This window comes from Tupaia chinensis, unplaced genomic scaffold (assembly GCF_000334495.1).
Source record: "Tupaia chinensis unplaced genomic scaffold, TupChi_1.0 Scaffold000067_1, whole genome shotgun sequence".
NCBI classification, from domain to species: Eukaryota; Metazoa; Chordata; class Mammalia; order Scandentia; family Tupaiidae; genus Tupaia; species Tupaia belangeri.
Window position 1 is genome coordinate 4,517,252 of NW_006159526.1, and position 20,977 is coordinate 4,538,228.

General features: G+C 50.3%; 1 protein-coding gene across 1 annotated transcript in view; it reads right to left on the reverse strand.

The window, feature by feature from the left end:
* Positions 1-11,100: 11,100 nt before the first annotated feature.
* SLC1A5 (solute carrier family 1 member 5) overlaps positions 11,101-20,977 on the reverse strand; it is a gene marked incomplete at its 5' end in the record, with an annotated part of 17,876 nt that continues 7,999 nt past the window's right edge. The window contains 4 exon segments of the mRNA XM_006142111.3: positions 11,101-12,458; positions 15,878-16,012; positions 16,102-16,296; positions 17,301-17,534. Of these exon segments, the coding sequence (XP_006142173.2) occupies positions 12,224-12,458; positions 15,878-16,012; positions 16,102-16,296; positions 17,301-17,534 (799 nt within the window).

The window sequence follows — 20,977 nt, forward strand, 5'->3', positions numbered from 1 at the left end:
CATATGGTCCAGCCCTGGACCTGGCAGCTTGCTTTCTCACTTTCCTTCTCTCTCTGACTCTGTTGCTCTCTGGTCAAATTAAAATAACTAAATAAAGATAAATAAAATAATTCTTTAAATAATAAAAAGGAAAGAAATGATCTCCATACATGGCTGGACGCATGTGTGCAAAATCCCAAAAGGAGGGAGAGATGGAGGAGAGGGGATTGCGGCATGGCCATCCCTCATGGGGTGGTGTCTCTCTCTGTCTCCTCTGGCCAATTAAAACAAGAAAGGAAAGGAACACAGTGGGGCAGCAGGTAGCAAAATAGTTAAGGCCCTGGACTCCCACATGGTCAGCTACAGTTCGAGTCTTGGACCTGGTGCTTGAAACTCGTGCCAAGGGCATGTGTATGTGCCCAAAATTCTGAGAGGAGAGTGGTGAAGAGCAGATTGGGTGTGGCCATTCCCCGTGGGGAGTCACTTCTCACTTTCTGTCTCTGTCTCTCTGGAGAGAGCGAATGCCCTATAGCAAAAATCTCTGGGGGGAAAAAGAAAGAAAGAAATGATCCCCTAAAGTATAGTCTTCTCAGGGTCATTTTAGACAGCAAAATCACCAACAAAAAGTCCCCAGATGTTTGGACCAGCAGATGGCGTGGTGGCTAAGGGGCTGGACACTCCCACACGGCTGACTATGGTTCAAGTCCCAGACCTGGTGGCTTGAAATTTCCCTCTCTCTCTCTCTCTCTCTCTCTCTCTCTCTCTCTCTCTCTCTCTGTCCCGGCACTACATGGGAAACTAACGCCAGTCCAGACGGGGTTGGCGGGTGCTCAGCGTGGCTGTGGGGACTTCCTGCGGCCTGTATGTGCAGAGAAACCACAGCTGACCTCAAGTCACCCCGAAGGGAGTTCAGGTCCTCGAGGAACGAGAACAGAAGCTATAGACGTGCAGAATGGCTGCCCCACAGACTCGCGACCCGGGGACACAGGAAAGTCCCTGCCAATCGCCGGCCCGGAACAGCCAACCCCAAAGCCTCGGCACCACTTAACCTCTAACTGCCGGCTAGGAGGCTGGATCCCACCGAGTCGACTGCGGTTCACGTCCGAGACCCGGCAGCTTAAAAATCACGCCAGGCGCATGTGTGTGTGCTCAGAACCCCAAGGAGAAGGGGTCGCAGCGTGGCCATCTCCCCTAGGGGGGTGATTTTTCACTTTCCTCTCTCTCTGTCTGCCTCATGTGTCCGATGGCAGAAATCTAAAAAAGTTCAAATGAAATAATAAATGGAGACGAGATTATGGAGTGGCCACCTCTCAGGAGCCCTCTCTTTCCAGCGAGCACATGAACCCTGTGTGTATAAATAATAATAATAATAATAATAATCCCTTGCCCAAACAGCCTGGGACACAGGTCTGAGGTTCACTCCTGCATCCTAGCGGGCCTGCTTCATGATCCATCTCCCCGCCCCGTTCTGCTGCTCCGAGCCTACAACCAGATCCAAGCCCACTCCAGGGCCTGTCAGGCCCTTCCTCCAAAGCCAGGCTCCTCCTTTTTTTTTTGAGAAGTTTTTGCTATAGGGCACTTGTGCTCGCCAGAAAGACTGAGAGATAGAAAGCGAGAAATCACCCCCCAGGGGGGATGGCCACGCCGCAATCCCTTCCCCCCCGTTCTCCCCCCAAGATCTTGGGCACGCACGCACATGCACCCGGTGAGTTTAAGCCACCAGGTCCGTGACTCGAACCATAGTTGCCCACACGGGAGTCCAGTGACATAGCCATTACGCCAACTGCTGGTCCTGCCACACTCCTCCTAACAAACAAGAGGAGGCCAGCCACAGTGAGACAGCAGTGACACAATGCTCCAGGACACTGCAGCCCCATGGGAAGGTCCCGAGTTTGCATCCACAATCTCCCCGTCCACACCTGGCTTCATGCACGTGCCATGACCCTGGCTGCCCGAGACTGGGTAGATCATGATGTGAAAACCCTGCTGGGTCCTCCCCTCCCCGCCGTGTCTATCTCTCATGGAAAAATAAGCAAATAAATAAACTTAAAAAAAAAAAAAAAAAAAAGACGCCCGGACAAGCAGGGAAATGGAGACAGAAAAGGTGGGAGCTGGGCCGAGGGAGTGGCAGTCCAGGTGCGCTCTCCCCTGTGCTGATGCAACCTTCCCCTGCGGCTTTGAGGTGAAGCAATAACAGAGCTATTGTCGCCAGCAGGGAGACTTGGCAGCTCTCCGCCAAGGTCACATAGCCAGCAGTGGCAGAAACAGGATGGAACCAGATTCTTTTATTTTTTATTTTGAAGGTTTTTTGCCTCAGGGTGCATGTGTTCACCAGAGAGAGAGACAGACACAGTGAGAGGGACAGTGAGAAATCCCCCCAGGGAGGATGGCACACCGCAATCTCTTCTCTTTCTCCTCCCGGGATCTCGGGCGCACATGCACACTTATCTGGCACGATCCTTAAGCGACTGGGTCCAGGACTCGAGCTGCAGTCGGCCATGCGGGAGTCCGGTGATGTAACTACGATGCCATCTGCTGACCCCGGAATCCGCCTCTTATAGCCAGGCATCTGTGTAGCTGGAGCCGATGTATTCATTCACTCAGCAAATACTTGTTGAGCACTGGGATCAGCAGTTGGCATAATGGCTATGTCACTGGACTCCCACGTAGTCGACCGCGGTTCGAGTCCCGGACCCGGTGGCTTAAACTCAAACCGGGCACGTGTGAGCGTGCCCAAGCTCCCAAGAGGAGAATGGAGAAGGGATTGCTGCGTGGCCATCCCCCTGGGGGGTGAGGGAATTTCTCACTTTCTATCTCTCTGTCTCTCTCCGTTTTTCTGACGAGTGCACGTGCCCTATAGCAAAAACCTCTCCAAAAAAAGATACTTATTGAACACCTACTATGTGCGTGTGTGAGGGCCTGTGCTTGTGCTCTGGGTAAGACAAACAGGGCTCTCTGGAGTGTGCCTTTTACTGGACCAGGCAGTAAGCAAGAACCATAATAAATAAGCGAATTATTGGGAACCAGCAGTTAGCATAATGGCTATGTCGCTGGACTCCCACGTAGTCGAACACGGTTCGCGTCCCGGACCCGGTGGCTTAAAATTCAGGCCGGGCGCGTGTGCATGCGTGCCCAAGATCCCGAGAGGAGAATGGAGAAGGGATTGTGACATGACCATCCCCCCTGGGGGGTGATTTCTCGCTTTCTGTCTCTCTGTCTCTCTCTGTCTGGCAAGCACACGCACCCTATAGCGAAAACGTATATAAAAAAAAATAAGCAGGGACCAGCAGGTGGCATGGTGGTTAAGGTGCTGGACACTCCCACATGGCCGACCACGGTTCAAGTCCTGGACTTGGTGGCTCGCTTTCTCACTTCCCCCCTCTCTCTCTCTCTCTGTGTCTAACTCTGGTCAAATTTTTAAAAAAATGAATGAATGGTTAAATAAATAAATAATTTTTAAAAAAGCGAATTATTGAAGGTGATTAAACTATGTAGAACTGGGTCCCTACCTCAGTGGTTAAGAGAGCTGAATCCCACATGGCTGACTATGGTTTAAATCCCAACTCTGGAAGCTTGAAAAACACACCAGGCATGTGTACACATGTGCCGCAAATCCTGGAAGGATGGAGAGATGGAGCAGGGATTGGGACGTGACCACACGCCAATGAAGGGGCACTTTCTCTATCTCCTTCTCTCGGTGTCTGTCGCTTTTGACAATTAAAATTCAAAAACTAGGGACCAGCAGATGGTGTAATGTTACATCACTGGACTCTCACGTAGTCGACCATGGTTTGAGTCTTGGACCTGGTGGCTTAAAATTCTCACCAGGCATATGTGTGTGCATGCCCAAAATCCTGAGAGGAGAATGGAGGAGAAGGGACTGTGGCATGGCCATCCTCCCTGGGGAACGATTTCTTGTTTTCTGTCTTTCTCTCTCTGTGTCTCTCCAATGAGTGAGCATGCCCTATAGCAAAAAAACACCTAAAAACAATTTTTAAAAAATTAAATAAATACAATAAAATAGGGATTGAACTAAGAGGAACTGGCTGACATGCTGGGTGTGTGTGCATGTATGCCCCAAATCCTCAGGGGAGAATGGGGAAGGGATTGCAGCATGGCCATCCCCCTGGGGGGTGATTTCTCACCTTCCCTTCCCGTCTCTCTCCAGCAAACACACACCCTAGAAAAAAACTTAAAAAAAAAAAAGAAAGAAAGAATCGGGGGGACTGTCCTTGGATCTGAAGGGCAGGCGGGAGTGCAGGGAGGGAGGTGCACAGGGAGAGCTCCACATTTGCGGACACGTCCCTCCTGGTTTTCCTGGTGTGCACGGCCCTGCTGGCCGAGGGATAACCTGGGTCCTGGTTTACAGGACAGACAAGAGACTGAAAGCAGAAGTGGGAAAGCAGAGTAAGAAACTGCAAAAGAGGGGCTGGCAGATGGTGTGTGCTCAGTTAAGGTGCCGGACTCCCACATGGCCGACCGTGGTTCGAGTCTCAGATCCCTACCTCAGTGGTTAAGAGAGCTGAATCCCACATGGCTGACTATGGTTTAAATCCCAACTCTGGAAGCTTGAAAAACACACCAGGCATGTGTACACATGTGCCGCAAATCCTGGAAGGATGGAGAGATGGAGCAGGGATTGGGACGTGACCACACGCCAATGAAGGGGCACTTTCTCTATCTCCTTCTCTCGGTGTCTGTCGCTTTTGACAATTAAAATTCAAAAACTAGGGACCAGCAGATGGTGTAATGTTACATCACTGGACTCTCACGTAGTCGACCATGGTTTGAGTCTTGGACCTGGTGGCTTAAAATTCTCACCAGGCATATGTGTGTGCATGCCCAAAATCCTGAGAGGAGAATGGAGGAGAAGGGACTGTGGCATGGCCATCCTCCCTGGGGAACGATTTCTTGTTTTCTGTCTTTCTCTCTCTGTGTCTCTCCAATGAGTGAGCATGCCCTATAGCAAAAAAACACCTAAAAACAATTTTTAAAAAATTAAATAAATACAATAAAATAGGGATTGAACTAAGAGGAACTGGCTGACATGCTGGGTGTGTGTGCATGTATGCCCCAAATCCTCAGGGGAGAATGGGGAAGGGATTGCAGCATGGCCATCCCCCTGGGGGGTGATTTCTCACCTTCCCTTCCCGTCTCTCTCCAGCAAACACACACCCTAGAAAAAAACTTAAAAAAAAAAAAGAAAGAAAGAATCGGGGGGACTGTCCTTGGATCTGAAGGGCAGGCGGGAGTGCAGGGAGGGAGGTGCACAGGGAGAGCTCCACATTTGCGGACACGTCCCTCCTGGTTTTCCTGGTGTGCACGGCCCTGCTGGCCGAGGGATAACCTGGGTCCTGGTTTACAGGACAGACAAGAGACTGAAAGCAGAAGTGGGAAAGCAGAGTAAGAAACTGCAAAAGAGGGGCTGGCAGATGGTGTGTGCTCAGTTAAGGTGCCGGACTCCCACATGGCCGACCGTGGTTCGAGTCTCAGACCTGGCAGCTTGCTTTCTCACTTGCCTTCTCATGTCTTTCTCTATCTTTCTCTCTGTCTCTCTGTGGTCAAATAATAATGATAAATACAATGAAATAAATAGTTCTAAAAATTAAAAAAAAAATAGGAAGAGAAGGGAACAATAGCAGAGTCAGCTGTTGGCAACGGAAAAGGGAAACAGAGGCAAGAAGAGGAGCCGAAGAATGACAACCGGGACCTGTCGATGCTTCAATGGGATGGTTCCGAGGAAATCCAGAAACCCACGTTTGCTACTGCTTTCGCTTCCCCACCCCCATGGCGATGTTCAGCCCCACACTTGGCAGGAGAGTGGTGGCCAGGCTCCCTCTCACTCCCCTCTCTACATCGGAGGACTCCGGAAACCAGCAGGGGACCAACAGGACAGACCCCGCAGCCATCTTCCCGCGCATTCTCTGTGCCTGTCGTTCCACGGAGTCACTAGCTCCTCGGCCTTGCACCTTCAAGGGCTGCCACCGACGGGGCGGGGGATCTAGTGGCCCGCCATCTTCTGGGAAATTCTCTTGGACTTAAGTAAGACCTTTTAATTCCTTTCATGCTTTTGAGACCTAGTTCGACCAGCCACCATTTCCTAGCAAGAGCCCTGGCCGGCCTTGGCGCCTGGGCTGCCTGCCCTGCTGGTTTTCAGTCTTTCCTCGGTTATGCAGATATGAGAAGGACGACAATGACACCGACAATGACACCGAAGCAATTAGCGGGTGTTTCTGGTCACAGTTGAATTTTTTTAATAAGTAGGTTGATTAGTTGAGGTCAGGTGATGTTTACGTAATGAGAAACAAATAGCATCTTTCTTGTTTTGCTTACACAAATCATTTCCATGGGTTCGACTCCCAGAACTGCGCGTGTGCTATGCACTGGGAGAGATGGCCCAGGAGAACAATTTCATTTGTGTAACTCCTTTTTTTTTTTTTCTTTTTTGGGAGAAGGTTTTTGCTATAGGGCGCATGTGCTCGCTAGAAAGACAGAGAGAAACAGAGAGACAGAAAGCGAGAAATCACCTCCTCAGGGAGGATGGCCACGCCGCCATCCCTTCTCCAGTTTCCTCTCGGGATCTTGGGCAAGAACACCCACGCGCCCGGCGTGAGTTTAAGCCACCGGGTCTAGGACTCAAACTGTGGTCGACTACACGAGAGTCCAGCGACATAGCCATCACGCCATCCACTGGTCCCAATAGAGAGCATTTAAAACATGGATTACCTGGGCGGGACCCATAGCCTAGCGGTCAGGAAACCAGATCCTCCATGGCTGACTGAGTCACAGCCTCGACATCTTGAAAAACCAGGCCTGTGTGTACCCAAATCCCAGCAGGTAGAGAGGAGAACGGCTTGCAGCATAACCAGGCCCACTGTGCTGTGGATGCCTTCTCCCTCTCTCTGGGCCTCTCTCTGGCAACACACGCAGCCTCTGACAAGGTTTTTGTTTGTTTGTTTTTTGGTTTTTTTTTCAGAGGCAATTACTTAATTATTCAACATGTGGAGAACCCACTAGTGGCTGTGTTTGCTGCGATGACTGCACAGCATCAGGCATGAATTGCCTTTTCCTTCCACACTGCGAGGATCAAGGGTTCAACTACAGACGCTGAGGACACCCCAGATAGTATCTATAATTGCACTCAAGTTGGTGGTGCCTCCAGGCACCTGGCAGAAGCCAGCGCAGGGACCTTGGAAAGGGAGAGGCCAGCGACCATGTCTAACCCGCTTCAACACACACAGAAGACGGGATCCCTGCAGCACAGAGGAGCAGTCGCAGCAACACAATCCGTGCTCCCGACTCACACGATCCCACACCAGGTTTTTGATTCAAATAGCAGAGCTTTCTTTCTTTCTTTAATAGGAAAAAAAACGCGAGTCATTATTGGGACTACGTGATATCAACGGATACCTGCATCTGTGTAGGTGGTTACAATGGAAGATGAGTTTCTTACCGGAAGTTATACAAAGATCTTAACTGGGAAATACACAGAGCAATGGGGCCAGAGGGTAGCATGGTGGTTAAGGCACTGAATTCCCACATGGATGACCACAGTTCAAGTCCCAGATCCAGTGGCTTGAAAATAGCCATGGCACCAACTGCGGGCCCCAGCATGCTGCAGACTTTCTTATCAATGGTGCAGTAGTCTAAGGTTAAGAGTTCTGGATCCCAAGTGGCTGCCCATGGCCCTAGCAGCTTGAAAAAAAAAAACACACCAAGCACGTGTCCCTGTGTACCCCAAATTCTGACAGGGTGGAGAGAGAGACAGGATTCCAGCATGACTGCGCTCCACTGAGGAGGTGCTTCCCCTCTCCCTTCTCTGGCTCTCTGGCAAATACATTAAGTTGCTGGAAAAGTCGGGATGTATTTTTCTGTTTTTCTGTACAAAAAAAATGTCACGACTTTTACGACAACCCAATACATGGTCTCTGGCAATTAAAAAATAAAGGTGGGGAAAGAAGGTAGCGTGGTGGTTAAGGCGCTGGACTGCCACATGGTTGGCTGCAGTTTGAGTCCCAAACCCGATACTTTACTTCCTCACTTTCTCTCTTCCTCTCTGGTGAGCACACATACTCTATAGCAAATTAAGTAATAATAATAAATTAAATTTTAAATTATTTTAAAATAAAGAAATAAATAAGGAACAAGCTAGAGTATCGTATCGTGATTAAGATAGCTGGATCACGGGACCAGCAGTTGGTGTAATGGCTACATCACTGGACTCCCATGTAGTAGACCACGGTTCAAGTCCCAGACCCGGTGGCTTAAACTCATGCCAGGCGTGTGTGCGTGCATGCCCAAGATCCTGAGAGGAGAATGGAAAAGGGATTGTGGCGTGGCCATCCCTCTTGGGGGGCGATTTCCCACTTTCTGTCTCTTTGTCTTGTCTTTCTGGAGAGTGCACATGCTCTATAGCAAAGAAAAAAAAAAAAAAAAGAAAGAAACTCTCCAAAAAAAAGAAAAAGCTACAAAAAAAAAAAAAGTTAGCTGGATTCCACATGGTGACAGTGCAGTTAGTCTCAAATCCAGTGACTCGAAAAACATGCTGGGTGGGACCAGCAGACGGTGTAATGGCTATGTTGCTGGACTCCCACATAGTCGACCACGGTTCGAGTCCTGGACCTGATGGCTTAATCTCACTCCAGGCACGTGTGTGTGCGTGCCCAAGATCCCGAGAGGAGAAGGGATTGCAGCCTGGCCATCCTCCTAGGGGGTGATTTCTCACTGTCTGTCTCTCTGTCTCTGTCTCTATGGTGAGCGTCTGCACACTATAGCAAAAACTTCTCAAAAAACAAAAATAAAAAAGAAAAAGAAAAAGAAAAAGAAAGAGAAACATGCCGGACGTGTGTACATGTGCGCCCAAAATCCCAAAAGGGGAGGGAAATGTAGGAAGGGGATGGCGGCATGGCCACGCCACACGGAGAGTACACGCTCCTCCGTGTCTCTCTCCTCTGGTGAGGAAAGGCACCCTCTGGCAAATTAATAAATAGAGAACTAAATACATGGAACTCCACCGTAGGGAGTCTTTGCTCCAGGGTTCCTTCAGCGAACGACCTGTGCTGCATCCCTGCTGCAGGTTTATCAACATTTACTTTCTCTTCGTGGGGTCGTCTCCACTGCATGGAGGGAGCAGTGTACCCAGCGGATTTGCTCCCAAAGCTTGGTGACAATAAAACAGCTGTAGGGGCCAGCAGGTGGTGTGGTGGTTAAGGTGTTGGATCCCACATGGACAGTTTCATGGTTTGACTCTCAGACCTGGCAGCTTGAAAATCATGCAGGGAGGCCAGCAGGTGGCATGGTGACTAAGGCAGGCATTGGACTCCCACATGGCCGACCACGGTTGGAATCCTGGACCTGGCAGCTCGCTTTTTTTCTCTCTCTGGAGAGCATGCTCTATACCAAATTTACCCCCCCCCCAAAAAAAAAAAAAATTCTATTTAAAAAGGGGGGGAAGGGATCAGCAAGTGGCTTGGTGGTTAAGGCGCTCGACACTCCCATATGGCTGACCGTGGTTTAAGTCCCAGACCTGATGGCTTGCTTCCTCACTTTTCTCCTCTCTGTATATCTGTCTTTCTCTGGTCAAATTAAAATAAATGAATAAATAACATTAAATAATTCTTTTTTTAAAAAAAAAGAAAAAATCACACTGGGCATGTGCACAAGAAAACAAACGAGGGATTGTGGCGTGCCCAACCCCCTGAGGTGATTTCTCACCTTTTCTTTCTGTCTCTCTCTGAAGTGCATGTGCCCTAGCAAAACAAACGAACAAATAAACTAGCTGTATTTTGTGAATAGGCTTTTGTGTGAATATACTGTTTTCACTTCGTTTGCATAAACCTTCAGGAGTGTGACTGCTAAGCTGCTTGCAAGTCCAGTCCGACTTTGGTCTGAAGTGACGGGACCATTTTTATTCCTATGGCAGTGTCCGAGATTCCACGTGCTCATCTTCATCGGCATTTGGAATTTTGTTTTAGCCATTCTTTTTTTTTAAGCTATTTTTGCTGTAGGGTGCATGTGCTTGCTGGAGACAGAGACAGAGAGAGAAAGTGAGAAATCGCCCCCAGGGAGGACGGCTGCACTGCAATCCCTTCTCCTCCCCTCTCTTGGGATGTTGGGCGCATGCGCGGGCACCTGACTTGTTTCAAGCCGCCAGGTCCAGGATGGAAACCACGGTCAGCCACATGGGAATCCAGCACCTTAACCACCACGCCACCTGCTGGCTCCTTAGCCATTTTTTAAAAAAGTTTATTTCTCGGGCCAGCAGGTGGCGTGGTGGTTAAGGGCCCCGGACTCCCACATGACAAACCGTGGTTTGAGTCTCGGACCTAGTGGCCTGTGTTCTCACTTTCCTTCTCTGTCTCACTCTGTCCCTCTCTGGTCAAATTAAAATAAATAAATAAAGTTAAATAAAATAATTTTTTTAAAAAAGAAAAAGTTTATTTCGCCCATGAGAAAGAGCAAGAGAAAAGCCCCCAACAGAGTCCCGGTGGCACAACTGAACCCAGCCAGCTCCAGATCATGGGCACACGCATGCCCAGTGCCCTCAGGGAGGCTGTGAGACACCAACCCAGAGCTGCCCATGTGGGTCTTCGCTGCTCTGCCTCCACTCAGCCCCATTTTCTAGCCATTCTCTTGATAACAGATGGGTAGCAGTGTCTTGCGGTTTCCAATTTTTAAAAAAGATCTATTTATTTCATTCACGGTCATATGGATGTGTGCATGAGGGGAGAGACACCCTAGACAGGGTGTGGTCACACTGTGCGCTTTCCCTGACCAGCTTTTCAGGATTGTGGGCACACATGCACATGTTCTGAAGTACACCGGGATCAACCCACAGCAGACCGCATGGCCTTCAGCTCTGCAGTGCAGTCTGCTACTGACTGTGCCAGCAGGCTGGGCTCCATGGTATTTGTTATTTTGTTCTTTTAAAGAATTATTTTTATATAACTTTATTTATCCATTTATTTATTTATTTTAATTTGACCAAAGAGGGATAGAATGAGAGAGAGAGAGAGAGAGAAAGTAAGCACCAGGCAGGTCTGGGACTTGAACTGCGGTTGGTCATGTGGGTGTCTAGCGCCCTTAACCACCAGGCCACCTGCTGGACCCATGGTATTTGTTTTTAATTTGCCAGCAGAAGTTGCACTCACCAAAGAGCACCCCACCATGGGGCAGTCAGGCCACAGTCCCTTCTCCCTTCCAGGGTTCTAGACACACATACACATGTACCCAGTAGGTTTTCCAAGCAACTTGGTGACCCTGCTTTCAAATTTTTTTTTTAAAGAGATTTTTGTATAGGGCATGTGTGCTCACCAGAGAGACAGAGACAGAGAGATAGAAAACAAGAAATCACCTCTCAGGGGGATAGCCACACCACAATCCCTTCTCCTCCATTCTTTTCTCAGGATTCTATGCACATATGCACATGCACCTGGAGTGTTTCAAGCTATTAGATGCAGGATTTGAACAGGGGTTAGGCATGTGGGAGTCTACCACCTTAATCACTATGTCACCTGCTGGCCCCTTCAGTCCAATTCTTAAGAATGCCTGGTTAAATATACTTATGGCTCAATTTTATTCATTTGTTTATTTTTTAAAAATACTTATTTTATTTTATTTATTCATTCACTTATTTCAATTTGACTAGAGAGAGACAGAGAAACAGAAGAAAAGGGAGAAAGCAAACCACCAGGTCCAGGACTTGAACCGTGGTCAGCCATGTGGGAGTCCAGCACCTTAACCACCATGCCACCTGCTGGTCCCTGATACTCAATTTTATTGCTAAAAATTGTCCTCTGGAGTGAGAGCAGCTCTCGTCCTCGGCCACCCCTCCAAGGTTCCTGGGAGTGTGTCTGTTACTGTGGAGGGAACAGAGGGCCTGCGGACAGGGTGAGGCGTACCGTGGAGAGCAGGGGGTCACAGAACACGCACACACGCATGCACACACGTACACACACACACACAGCCACACCATCAAAATAACCAGCATCGTGTTGGAGTTCAAGTTGTCTGTGGTGCCCTGGGTCCCAGGGAGGGCCAGGCAGGTCCTGGGTGGAGACGGGGGCTGTAAGATATTATTTCCCCATTTTGCTTTTCCTTGCCTCGGGCTGGAACTTGGCGAGGATGGGGAGACATACCATGTACACAGTTGGGGGGGCGAGGCCTCCAGGATCGCCGGCCTGAGGGGGAGTGTGTGGCCAGCGTGTGTCCATTCACCCAACAACCCCAGGGTCCTTGCTGCGGTTCACATGACGGATTCCTTCTCACAGATGGCGGCATCCCCGGCAGGGCCCCGAGAGTGTTTGAGGAGGGGGTTCCCTTCTTCGGAGGGCACGGGCATTGGGTCCAAGGGCATCTCACTCTTCACGTGGCTCAACTCAGGCACCGCGCTCTGCGACTCCTTCCGATCCACATAATTTTGGAGGAGCCCTGCCCCAAAAGCATCGCCTTCCACGTTGAGGACGGTACAGGACCGGTCCCTAAAGGAGGAGGGCCAGGAAGGTGAGTGGGAAGAGGGGAAGAAGGGGCCAAGGCCATCCCACCTCCTTCATGGGAGCCAGTCCTATTGCTCTGGGCCCCAAAGCTCACCCCTCCATCTCCCCAGGATCCCCGATAGCCTTTCCTCCTAGGACCTCAAAGACCTCTTCATCCCGGACCCCACAAATCCCATCCTTCCCATCTTTCCCCTGGAATCCTAAAGTACCATTTACACTTCTTGGCATTCAAACCCCATAGATCTCCTCCTCCAACCCCCATGGACCCCAAGTGACTTTCTATTTTGTTTTAAATTCATGATAGAGTGGGTGCTCACTCGCAGAAGAGTGAGAGAGGAGCACCCTCCATGGAATCCTGCTCACACCGTGGTCCCGTTCCTCCCATCCCCAGCCCATTAGGATCCAAACACTCATGTGTACGCCATGTGCATTTCAGGCTGACTGGGCTAGAGACTCAAACCGCGGTCACCACATGGCACTCAGCTTCTCGTCAGCAGGATATTTCCCTGTACCACGGAGCAGCCCCGAATGGCCCTTTTTCCAACAGCACACAAAACTTGTTCCTTCCAGAACTCAAAAAGTCATCCCTCCCTGCAACGAGGGCCCCCAAAGACCCATCCACCCACCCTTCCATTTCCTCCGTAAAATACTGAAGTTTGGGACCAGCAGACAGTGTAATGGTTATGTCACTGGGCTCTCACGTAGTCAATCAGGGTTCAAGTCCTGGACTGGGTGACTTAAACCTCAGGCCAGGCACGTGTGAGCGAGTGCCCAAAATCCTGAGAGGAGAATGGAAAAGGGACTGGGGTATAGCCATCCCCCCAGGGGATGATTCTCCTGTCTCTCTGATGAGCACATGTGCCCTATAACCCAAAAATCTCTCTCTTAAACAAACAAACGAAACAAAATACTGAGGCTCTCCCCCAGGCCTTTATCCTCTCTAGAACCCGGAGGATCTCATTTTCCTTCTTTATACATTTTGGTATATGTGCTATTTTGTTTTCTTTTTTTTTTTCTGTTTGTCTGGTTTCGTAATTTTTGCTATGAGGCATATGTGCCCCCCAGAGACCAAGAGAGAGAGGGAAAGTGAGAAAGCACACCCAAGGGGGATGGCCACACCACAATCCCTTCTCCTCAGGATTTTGGGCACAAATGGACACACGCCCAGCATGTTTCTCAAACTGCCAATCCAGGACTTGAACCACACAGTTGGGCATGTGGGATCCAGCCGCCACACCATTGACTGGCCGTGTACATGCTGTTTGTTAAATTTGAGGGAAAATTCACAGTTCACACAGCATAATAGTCACCATTTAAAAGTGTACAGCTCAGGGACCAGCAGTTAGCGTAATGACTATGTCGCTAAACTCCCATGTAGTAGACTGTGGTTCGAGCCCCGGACCCGGTGGCTTAAATTCACGCTGGGCACGTGTGCGTGCATGCCCAAGATCCCGAGAGGAGAATGGAGGAGAAGGGATTGCGGCATGGTCATCCCCACTGGGGGGTGATTTCTCGCTTTTTGTCTCTCTCTGTCTTTCTGGCGAGCGCATGCACCCTATAGCCAAAAAAAAAGTGTACAGCTCAGTGGTTTTTGTATACAAGGGAACTTTGAAACATTTGCAGAAAATAGAATTCAAGTTCTAGCTTATTTTGATGCAAAAAAACTTTGACATCTGTGCAGCTTTTTCCAAAAAATGTGTTTTCCATGGACTTTTGGAAGACTCCTCATATTCAGACTTGCACAGCCACCACCACTGTTCAATCCCAGAATATTTCCACCACTCCCAGAATAACCCTCTAGACCCACCACGTCGTCATCTCCCAGTTCTCCCTCTCCTCAAACCCTAGGCAACCACTAAGCTTTTCCGTCTCTATTCGCCTATTCTGGGCACTCTGTATAAATGAAAGCACACACGGTGCCTCTCACACGTAAGAGTTCGCAAGGTGCTGCATAGTGTCTGCATTTACCCACGCGTGTCCCTTTTTATTGCTGAATCATTTTCTTTTGCGAGTCTTTTTCTTTTTTTAGGTTTTTGCCATAAGGGCATAAGGGGTACATGTGCTTGCCAGAGAGACAGTGAGAAGGGTAAGTGAGAAATCTCCACTCGGCAGGGATAGTCATGCTGCAATCCCTTCTCTTCCATTCTTCTTCTTTTTTAAAAAAATTATTTTATTTTATTTTATTTATTATTATTATTTTCTAGTTTTGATCAGAGAGAGACAGATAAAGAGAGAGAGAGAGAAAGTGAAAAAGCAAGTCACCAAGTCAAGGACCTGAACCACAGTCGGCCATAAGTGAGTCCAGCGTCCCCAACTTCTAAGCCTTCTACCGGCCCCTGCTCCATTCTTTTGAGATTTTTGGGCATGCATGTACATGTGCCCAGCATGATTCTTAGGCCTCTAGGTCTGGGACTCAAACCACGGTCAGCCATGTGGAAGCCTACTACCTTAATCACCATGCCACCCGCTGGCCCCATCTGACATGTTCTCTGTCCACGGGTTGGCTGGTGGGTTGTTTCTACCTTTTTGCTGCTGTGAATAATGCTGGGAACGTGTATACACGTTTCTGTGTGGACCTATGATTTCATTCTCTCAGGTATATAATCAGGTCTGGTATTCATGAGACACATAGTAACTCATGTTTAACTTTTGAGGCTAAATTTTTGTCCAATTTTTTTTTTTTTTTTTTTTTGGAGAGGTTTGTGGTATAGGGCACATGCGCTTGCCAGAAAGACAGAGAGAGCCAAAGAGACAGAAAGTGAGAAATCACCCCCCAGGGGGAATGGCCACGCCGCAATCCCTTCTCCATTCTCCTCTCGGGATCTTGGGCACGCATGCACACGTGTCTGGTGTGAGTTTTAAGCCACCGAGTGTGGGACTCAAACTGCGGTCAACTACATGGGAGTCCAGCGACATAGTCATTACGCTAACTGCTGGTCCCTGTCCAGTCTTTATACTCTTAGTAGCTTAATCACAATACTGACCAGTCACGTAACATTCATTACTTCCTGGGTGCCGTTCTAAGGGAGCTGAGTGTATTAAATCATCTCATCCTAAGGAGAGACCGTTCTCCCCATTTCACAGATGGAGAAACTGAGACCCAGGGAGACTGAGTACTTGCCTAAGGTCATACTAGTTCTATACGAGCTGGGGTTTAACTGGCAGGCATGGCCTTGACTATGAACCACTCAGGGTCACTACCTTTCTGGGGTTCCTCTTGGAATCGCAAAGATACCAGCCCCCCTCTTACTGGAATGATCACGGTACCACCTTCTCCTTCTAAAACTCCTCCCTTCTTTCCCCTTCCTCCCAGAGGTGCTCAGTGACTCCTCTTCATCTCCTTTCCCAGGGGGCTCCCGAAAAGGGTACCTCTCCCTGCCCCCAGGCCCCAAGCCCACACTCACACTAGCCAGTCCACAGCCAAGATCAGGGAGATGTAGTGGACCGGGAGGCTGACGGATTCCAGAATGATGGTCAGAGTGAGGACACCTCCGGCAGGGATGCCTGCGGCCCCCACACTGGACGCCGTGGCCGTGACCCTAGGGGAGGAGAGGGGAGGTCAGCAGATGGCTTCTCTGTGTACTGGGAGACCACAGGGGTCAGGCGGCCCGGGCCCTTGGGCACTCACAGGATGGTGATGATCTTCACGAAGTCCAGGGATTGCCGGCTGAGCTGAGCAATGAACACGGCGGCCACGCACTGGAAGAGCGCTGCGCCATCCATGTTGACTGTGGCACCGATGGGCAGGATGAAGCGGCTGATGTGCGTGGCCACGCGGTTGTTCTCCTCCACGCACTTCATCATCAGCGGTAGCGTGGCCGAGCTGCGAGGGCCCAGGGAGGGGTCAGCGCCTGTGCCTGCCGAGCCCCGCCCGCCTGCCGAGCCCCGCCCACTCAGGCCATCTCCAGCCAAAGCTCCACCCACCTGACCAAACTCCTCCTCCTCTCCCTTCCCTGCCCACCACCTCCAGGCTCCACCCACAGCCCTCTCCAGCCCTCTAAGCCCTCTGCTCCCCATAAAATGCCAGGATTCCAAAATGTATGAATCTTGAGCTTCCTGAGGAAAGAATATATAAGCTTCTAACCCTCAGAACACCTGCAACAGTTCACACCCAAATTCTGCAACGTCTGGCCACAACCTGAGAATTACTACGCTGTGGCCTAAAGGTCAGATCCTGGGGAGACTGGGCCAGCAAAGACGGACGAAATACTCAGGAGAAGAGGTGGAAGAGGCTCCCTGAGGCTGGATCCAGGGGAGAACGTAAAAGTTCCCCACGGCGGGAACCAGCAGTTAGCCTAATGGCTATGTCGCTGGACTCCCACGTAGTCGACCGCGGTTCGTGTCCCGGACCCGGTAGCTTAAAACTCACGCCGGGCGCGTGTGCGTGCGTGCCCAAGATCCTGAGAGGAGAATGGAGGAGAAGGGATTGCGGCGTGACCATCCCCCCCTGGGGGGTGATTTCTCGCTTTCTGTCTCTATGTCTCTCTCTGTCTGTCTGGCGAGCGCACGTGCCCTACAGTGAAAATCTCTCCAAAAAAAAAAAAAAAAAAGTTCCCCACGGCCAGGCCTGGTCTTGGCAGGGAGGAGGTGACAGGTGGGGAGGGAATTCTAAAAAAGGAAGAAAAATCCCTAAGGCACTGGTTTCCACATTTTTTAAAGACAAAGGAAAAGGAAAAAACGGGTGACATCTAGGACCTTAGGAGATATTCAAGACAGCAGGGCCCCTGTACCCAGAGCAATGTCCCTAAACAAAAGATTCCAGCAGTCTTCAGATACCCGATGCCCACCCCATGACCCTTGGCCTGCAAACTGCCCCGGCTGAATTACCTGGAGGAGGTCCCAAAGGCGGTGGCCAGTGGCGTCACGATGCCCCACAGGAAGCGATAGGGGTTTTTGCGGGTGAACAGGAAGTAGATGAGGGGCAGCACCAGGAACCCGTGGATGGCGTGGCCCAGCAGACAGCACAGGATGTACTTGCCCAGGCTGGCGAAGAGCATCCCCACGTCTTCCATCTCCACAATCTTGCCGGCCACCAGGAACAGGATGCCCACAGGAGCGTACCTGTCATCAGAGATCTGCCTCTGACCATGTGCCCACATAGCCACTGTGCTCAGCACCTGGCCTGGCCACATTTCCCAGCCTCCCCTGCAGTCAGGAGCCCACGGCAGCGTGCGCGAACATGTGGGCACTGGCCGGGGAGGCCTTCCCTGCTGTCTTCCATGCACCACCCCTTGGAGACAGTGCAGCCAGGAGACCAAAGAAGCTTAGACCTGGGTGAGGACAGGGAGTAGCAGTAATACAACAGGGCCCACATGAGAAATGTCCTGGGTTCGTGTCCCGAGACCATGCTGAGGACACTAGGCGTGTGTGCCAGTCATAAAGGCTAATAGGTGGAGGTATGAAGACCCTGTCGGGGATGCCTCTGCCTCTTTCTTTCATGGGACAAATTTGTAATAATAGGTAAATTAAAATATTTCTACATTTTAGGGGCCAGCAGGTGGTATGGTGGTTGGAGCGCTGGACATTCTCACATGGCTGACCATGGTTCAAGTCCCGAACCTAGTGGCTTGCTTTTTCACCTTCCTTCTCTTTCTCTGGTTAAATTAAAATAAATGAATGAATAAATAAAATAAATACTCAAAAAAAAAAAAAAAAACCCTGGGAACCAGCAGTTAGCATAATGGCTGGCGCTGGACTCCCACGTAGTCGACCGCGGTTCGCGTCCTGGGCCCGGTGGCTTAGAACTCACGCCAGGTGCATGTGTGTGCGTGCCCAAGATCCCGAGAGGAGAATGGAGGAGAAGGGATTGCGGCGTGACCATCCCTCCAGGGGGTGATTTCTCACTTTCTGTCTCTATGTCTCTCTCTGTCTGGTGAGCACCCGCGCCCTATAGCGAAAACCTCTCAAAAAACAAACAAACAAACAAAATACCTTAGCTACTGCCACTATTATTTAAAAAATTTTTTTCTACATTTCATTGAAAATAAGGGGAGGGGGCAGAGCCTTTTAGCCTGGGGGTTAAGAAAGCTGGATCCCACATGGTCAACCGCAGTCCAATCCTGGTCCTGTCCCTTGAAAAACACAGCAGGTGCACGGGCATGGATGCCCCCAAATCCAGACAGGATGGAGAAATGGAGGAGAAAGGATTATGGTGTGACCACGTTCCACTGGGGGCTGCTTTCTCACTCCCTGTCCCTCTCTCTGGCTCTCTGGTGAGGACACGTGCCCTCTGGCAATGAAACAAAGCAAGAGGGGGTAAGCCTGGGCTGGTCAGCCTTGCTTGGAGGGAAGTCGCCAGATTTGAACCCAACACTGGAGTGGAAAGACAACATCCAACACACGTGCTCATCACGTCTCCTGGGCTGTCCGTTACCAATAGCTGCTTTGCCTTGAAAACATATGCTCTCTTGGGAACCAGCAGTTAGCGTAATGGCTATGTCGCTGGACTCCCACGTAGTCGACCGCGGTTCGCGTCCCGGACCTGGTGGCTTAAAACTCACGCTGGGCGCGTGTGCGTGCGTGCCCAAGATCCCGAGAGGAGAATGGAGGAGAAGGGATTGCGGCGTGACCATCCCCCCTAGGGGGTGATTTCTCGCTTTCTGTCTCTATGTCTCTGTCTGTCTGTCTGGCGAGTGCACGCGCCCTATAGCGAAAAACCTCTCCAAAAAAAAAAGAAGAAAACATATGCTCTCAGCACCTCATGAAAGATAGAAAGGCCACAGCTCAGGTCTTAGCAACTCTGGGTGACAGACTTTTACGATGTGCTGAGCTCTTCAACGTAATTGAATCCTCCCAGCAAGCCCACAAAGGAGCTTTCATTGCGAGTCTCCTTCCGCCATCGTAGAAGGGAACATCCAGTAGGTCTCTGAGACGGTAGTCATGCCACCAACCCCACAGGGATGTTGGAAGATAAAATGCCAATAGCTTCTTGTACACAGCATGTGCCCTATATACTTCAGGTCGGGGAACCAGCACATGGCGTAATGGTTATGTCGCTGGACTCCCACATAGTCAACTGTGGTTCAAGTCCTGGACCCAGCAGTTTAAAACTCACGGCAGAAGCATGTGCATGCATGTCAAGTATCCGAGAAGAGAATAGAGGAGAAGGGATTGTGGTGTGACCATCCCCCCTGTGGGGTAATTTCTCGCTTTCTGTCTGTCTCCCTGGAGAGTGCATGCGCCCCATAGCAAAAATATTTCTCATTAGAAAAAAAAAAAAGCAAACTTCAGATGGGTTGTTATCACCCTCTCCTGGGATGAAGATCCCAGGGGTGTTCATCCCTCTCAACCAGGAGCCCCCTGCCAAAATCACGTCTCTGTCTGCGTGATTGCTGTGGCTACCCCCCCCTCTGCCGCTCTTCACAGAAGCAACCAGTTCCTCGACACCTGTGCAGGTAGGCGTGGCCGGGCGCACAGCTTCTGGCCAGTGGGCTGTGCCCAGCAGTCGTGCAAGTCAAAGGCTCGATAAATAGTAGCTATCGTTATCGATCAAAGGCACACTGGAACTCCCACATATTAACTCATTTGGGACCAACTAAAAATATAAACAGTATAGTATATACTAGTAACCTCATCTTCCAGGTGGGGAGACTGAGGCACCAGAGGGTACATTGCTTAGAGGAGGGTACACGCTGCAGCCAGGAGGGGAACTTGGCTGCCCTGGCTGCAGAGTCCACTCTTCCCCACAGCACACCTCCCGGCCTCTCCAGCAAGGCACGCTCGATTCCACCACGCACGCCCAGGGGCAGCAGGGGCAGTCTTAATAGCTTTATAGACGTTGGCTGCACTGGAATGGGGGGTGGGGGGTGGCTAAAAGGGAAGGGGCAGCAGCCGGGTCAGCCTGTGATCTGGGGGTTATGTGAGCTGGATCCCACATAGCCAACTGCATGGTTTGAGTCCTGGACTTGGAAGCCTGAAAAACATACCAGACACACATGCATGTGTGCCCCAAATCCTAAAAGGAGGAAGAAACGGAGCAGAAGGGGTTCAGGCGTGGCCATTGCCCCTGCGGTGCTTTCTTGCCTGTTCTCTGTCTCTCTCTGTCTGTCTGGCGAGTGCACGCACCCTATAGTGAAAACCTCTCCAAAATAAGTAAATAAATAAATAAATAAAGTTAAATAAAATAATTCTTTTTTCTTTTTTTTTTTTTGAGAGGTTTTTGCTATAGGGCGCGTGCGCTCGCCAGACAGAGAGAGACAGAGAGACAGAAAGCGAGAAATCACCCCCCAGGGGGAATGGCCATGCCACAGTCCCTTCCCCTTCATTCTCCTCTCGGGATCTTGGGCACGTACGCACTCCCGGCATGAGTTTAAGCCTCCGGGTCCAGGACTTGAACTGCGGTCGACTACGTGGGAGTCCATCGACATAGCCATTACACTAACTGCTGGTCTCCATAAAATAATTCTTTAAAAAAAATACTACTGGGGCTGGCAAGTGGCATGGTGGTTAAAGGCACCAGATTCCCACGTGGCCCCAACTCTGGTCCGAGTCCTAGACCTGGAGGC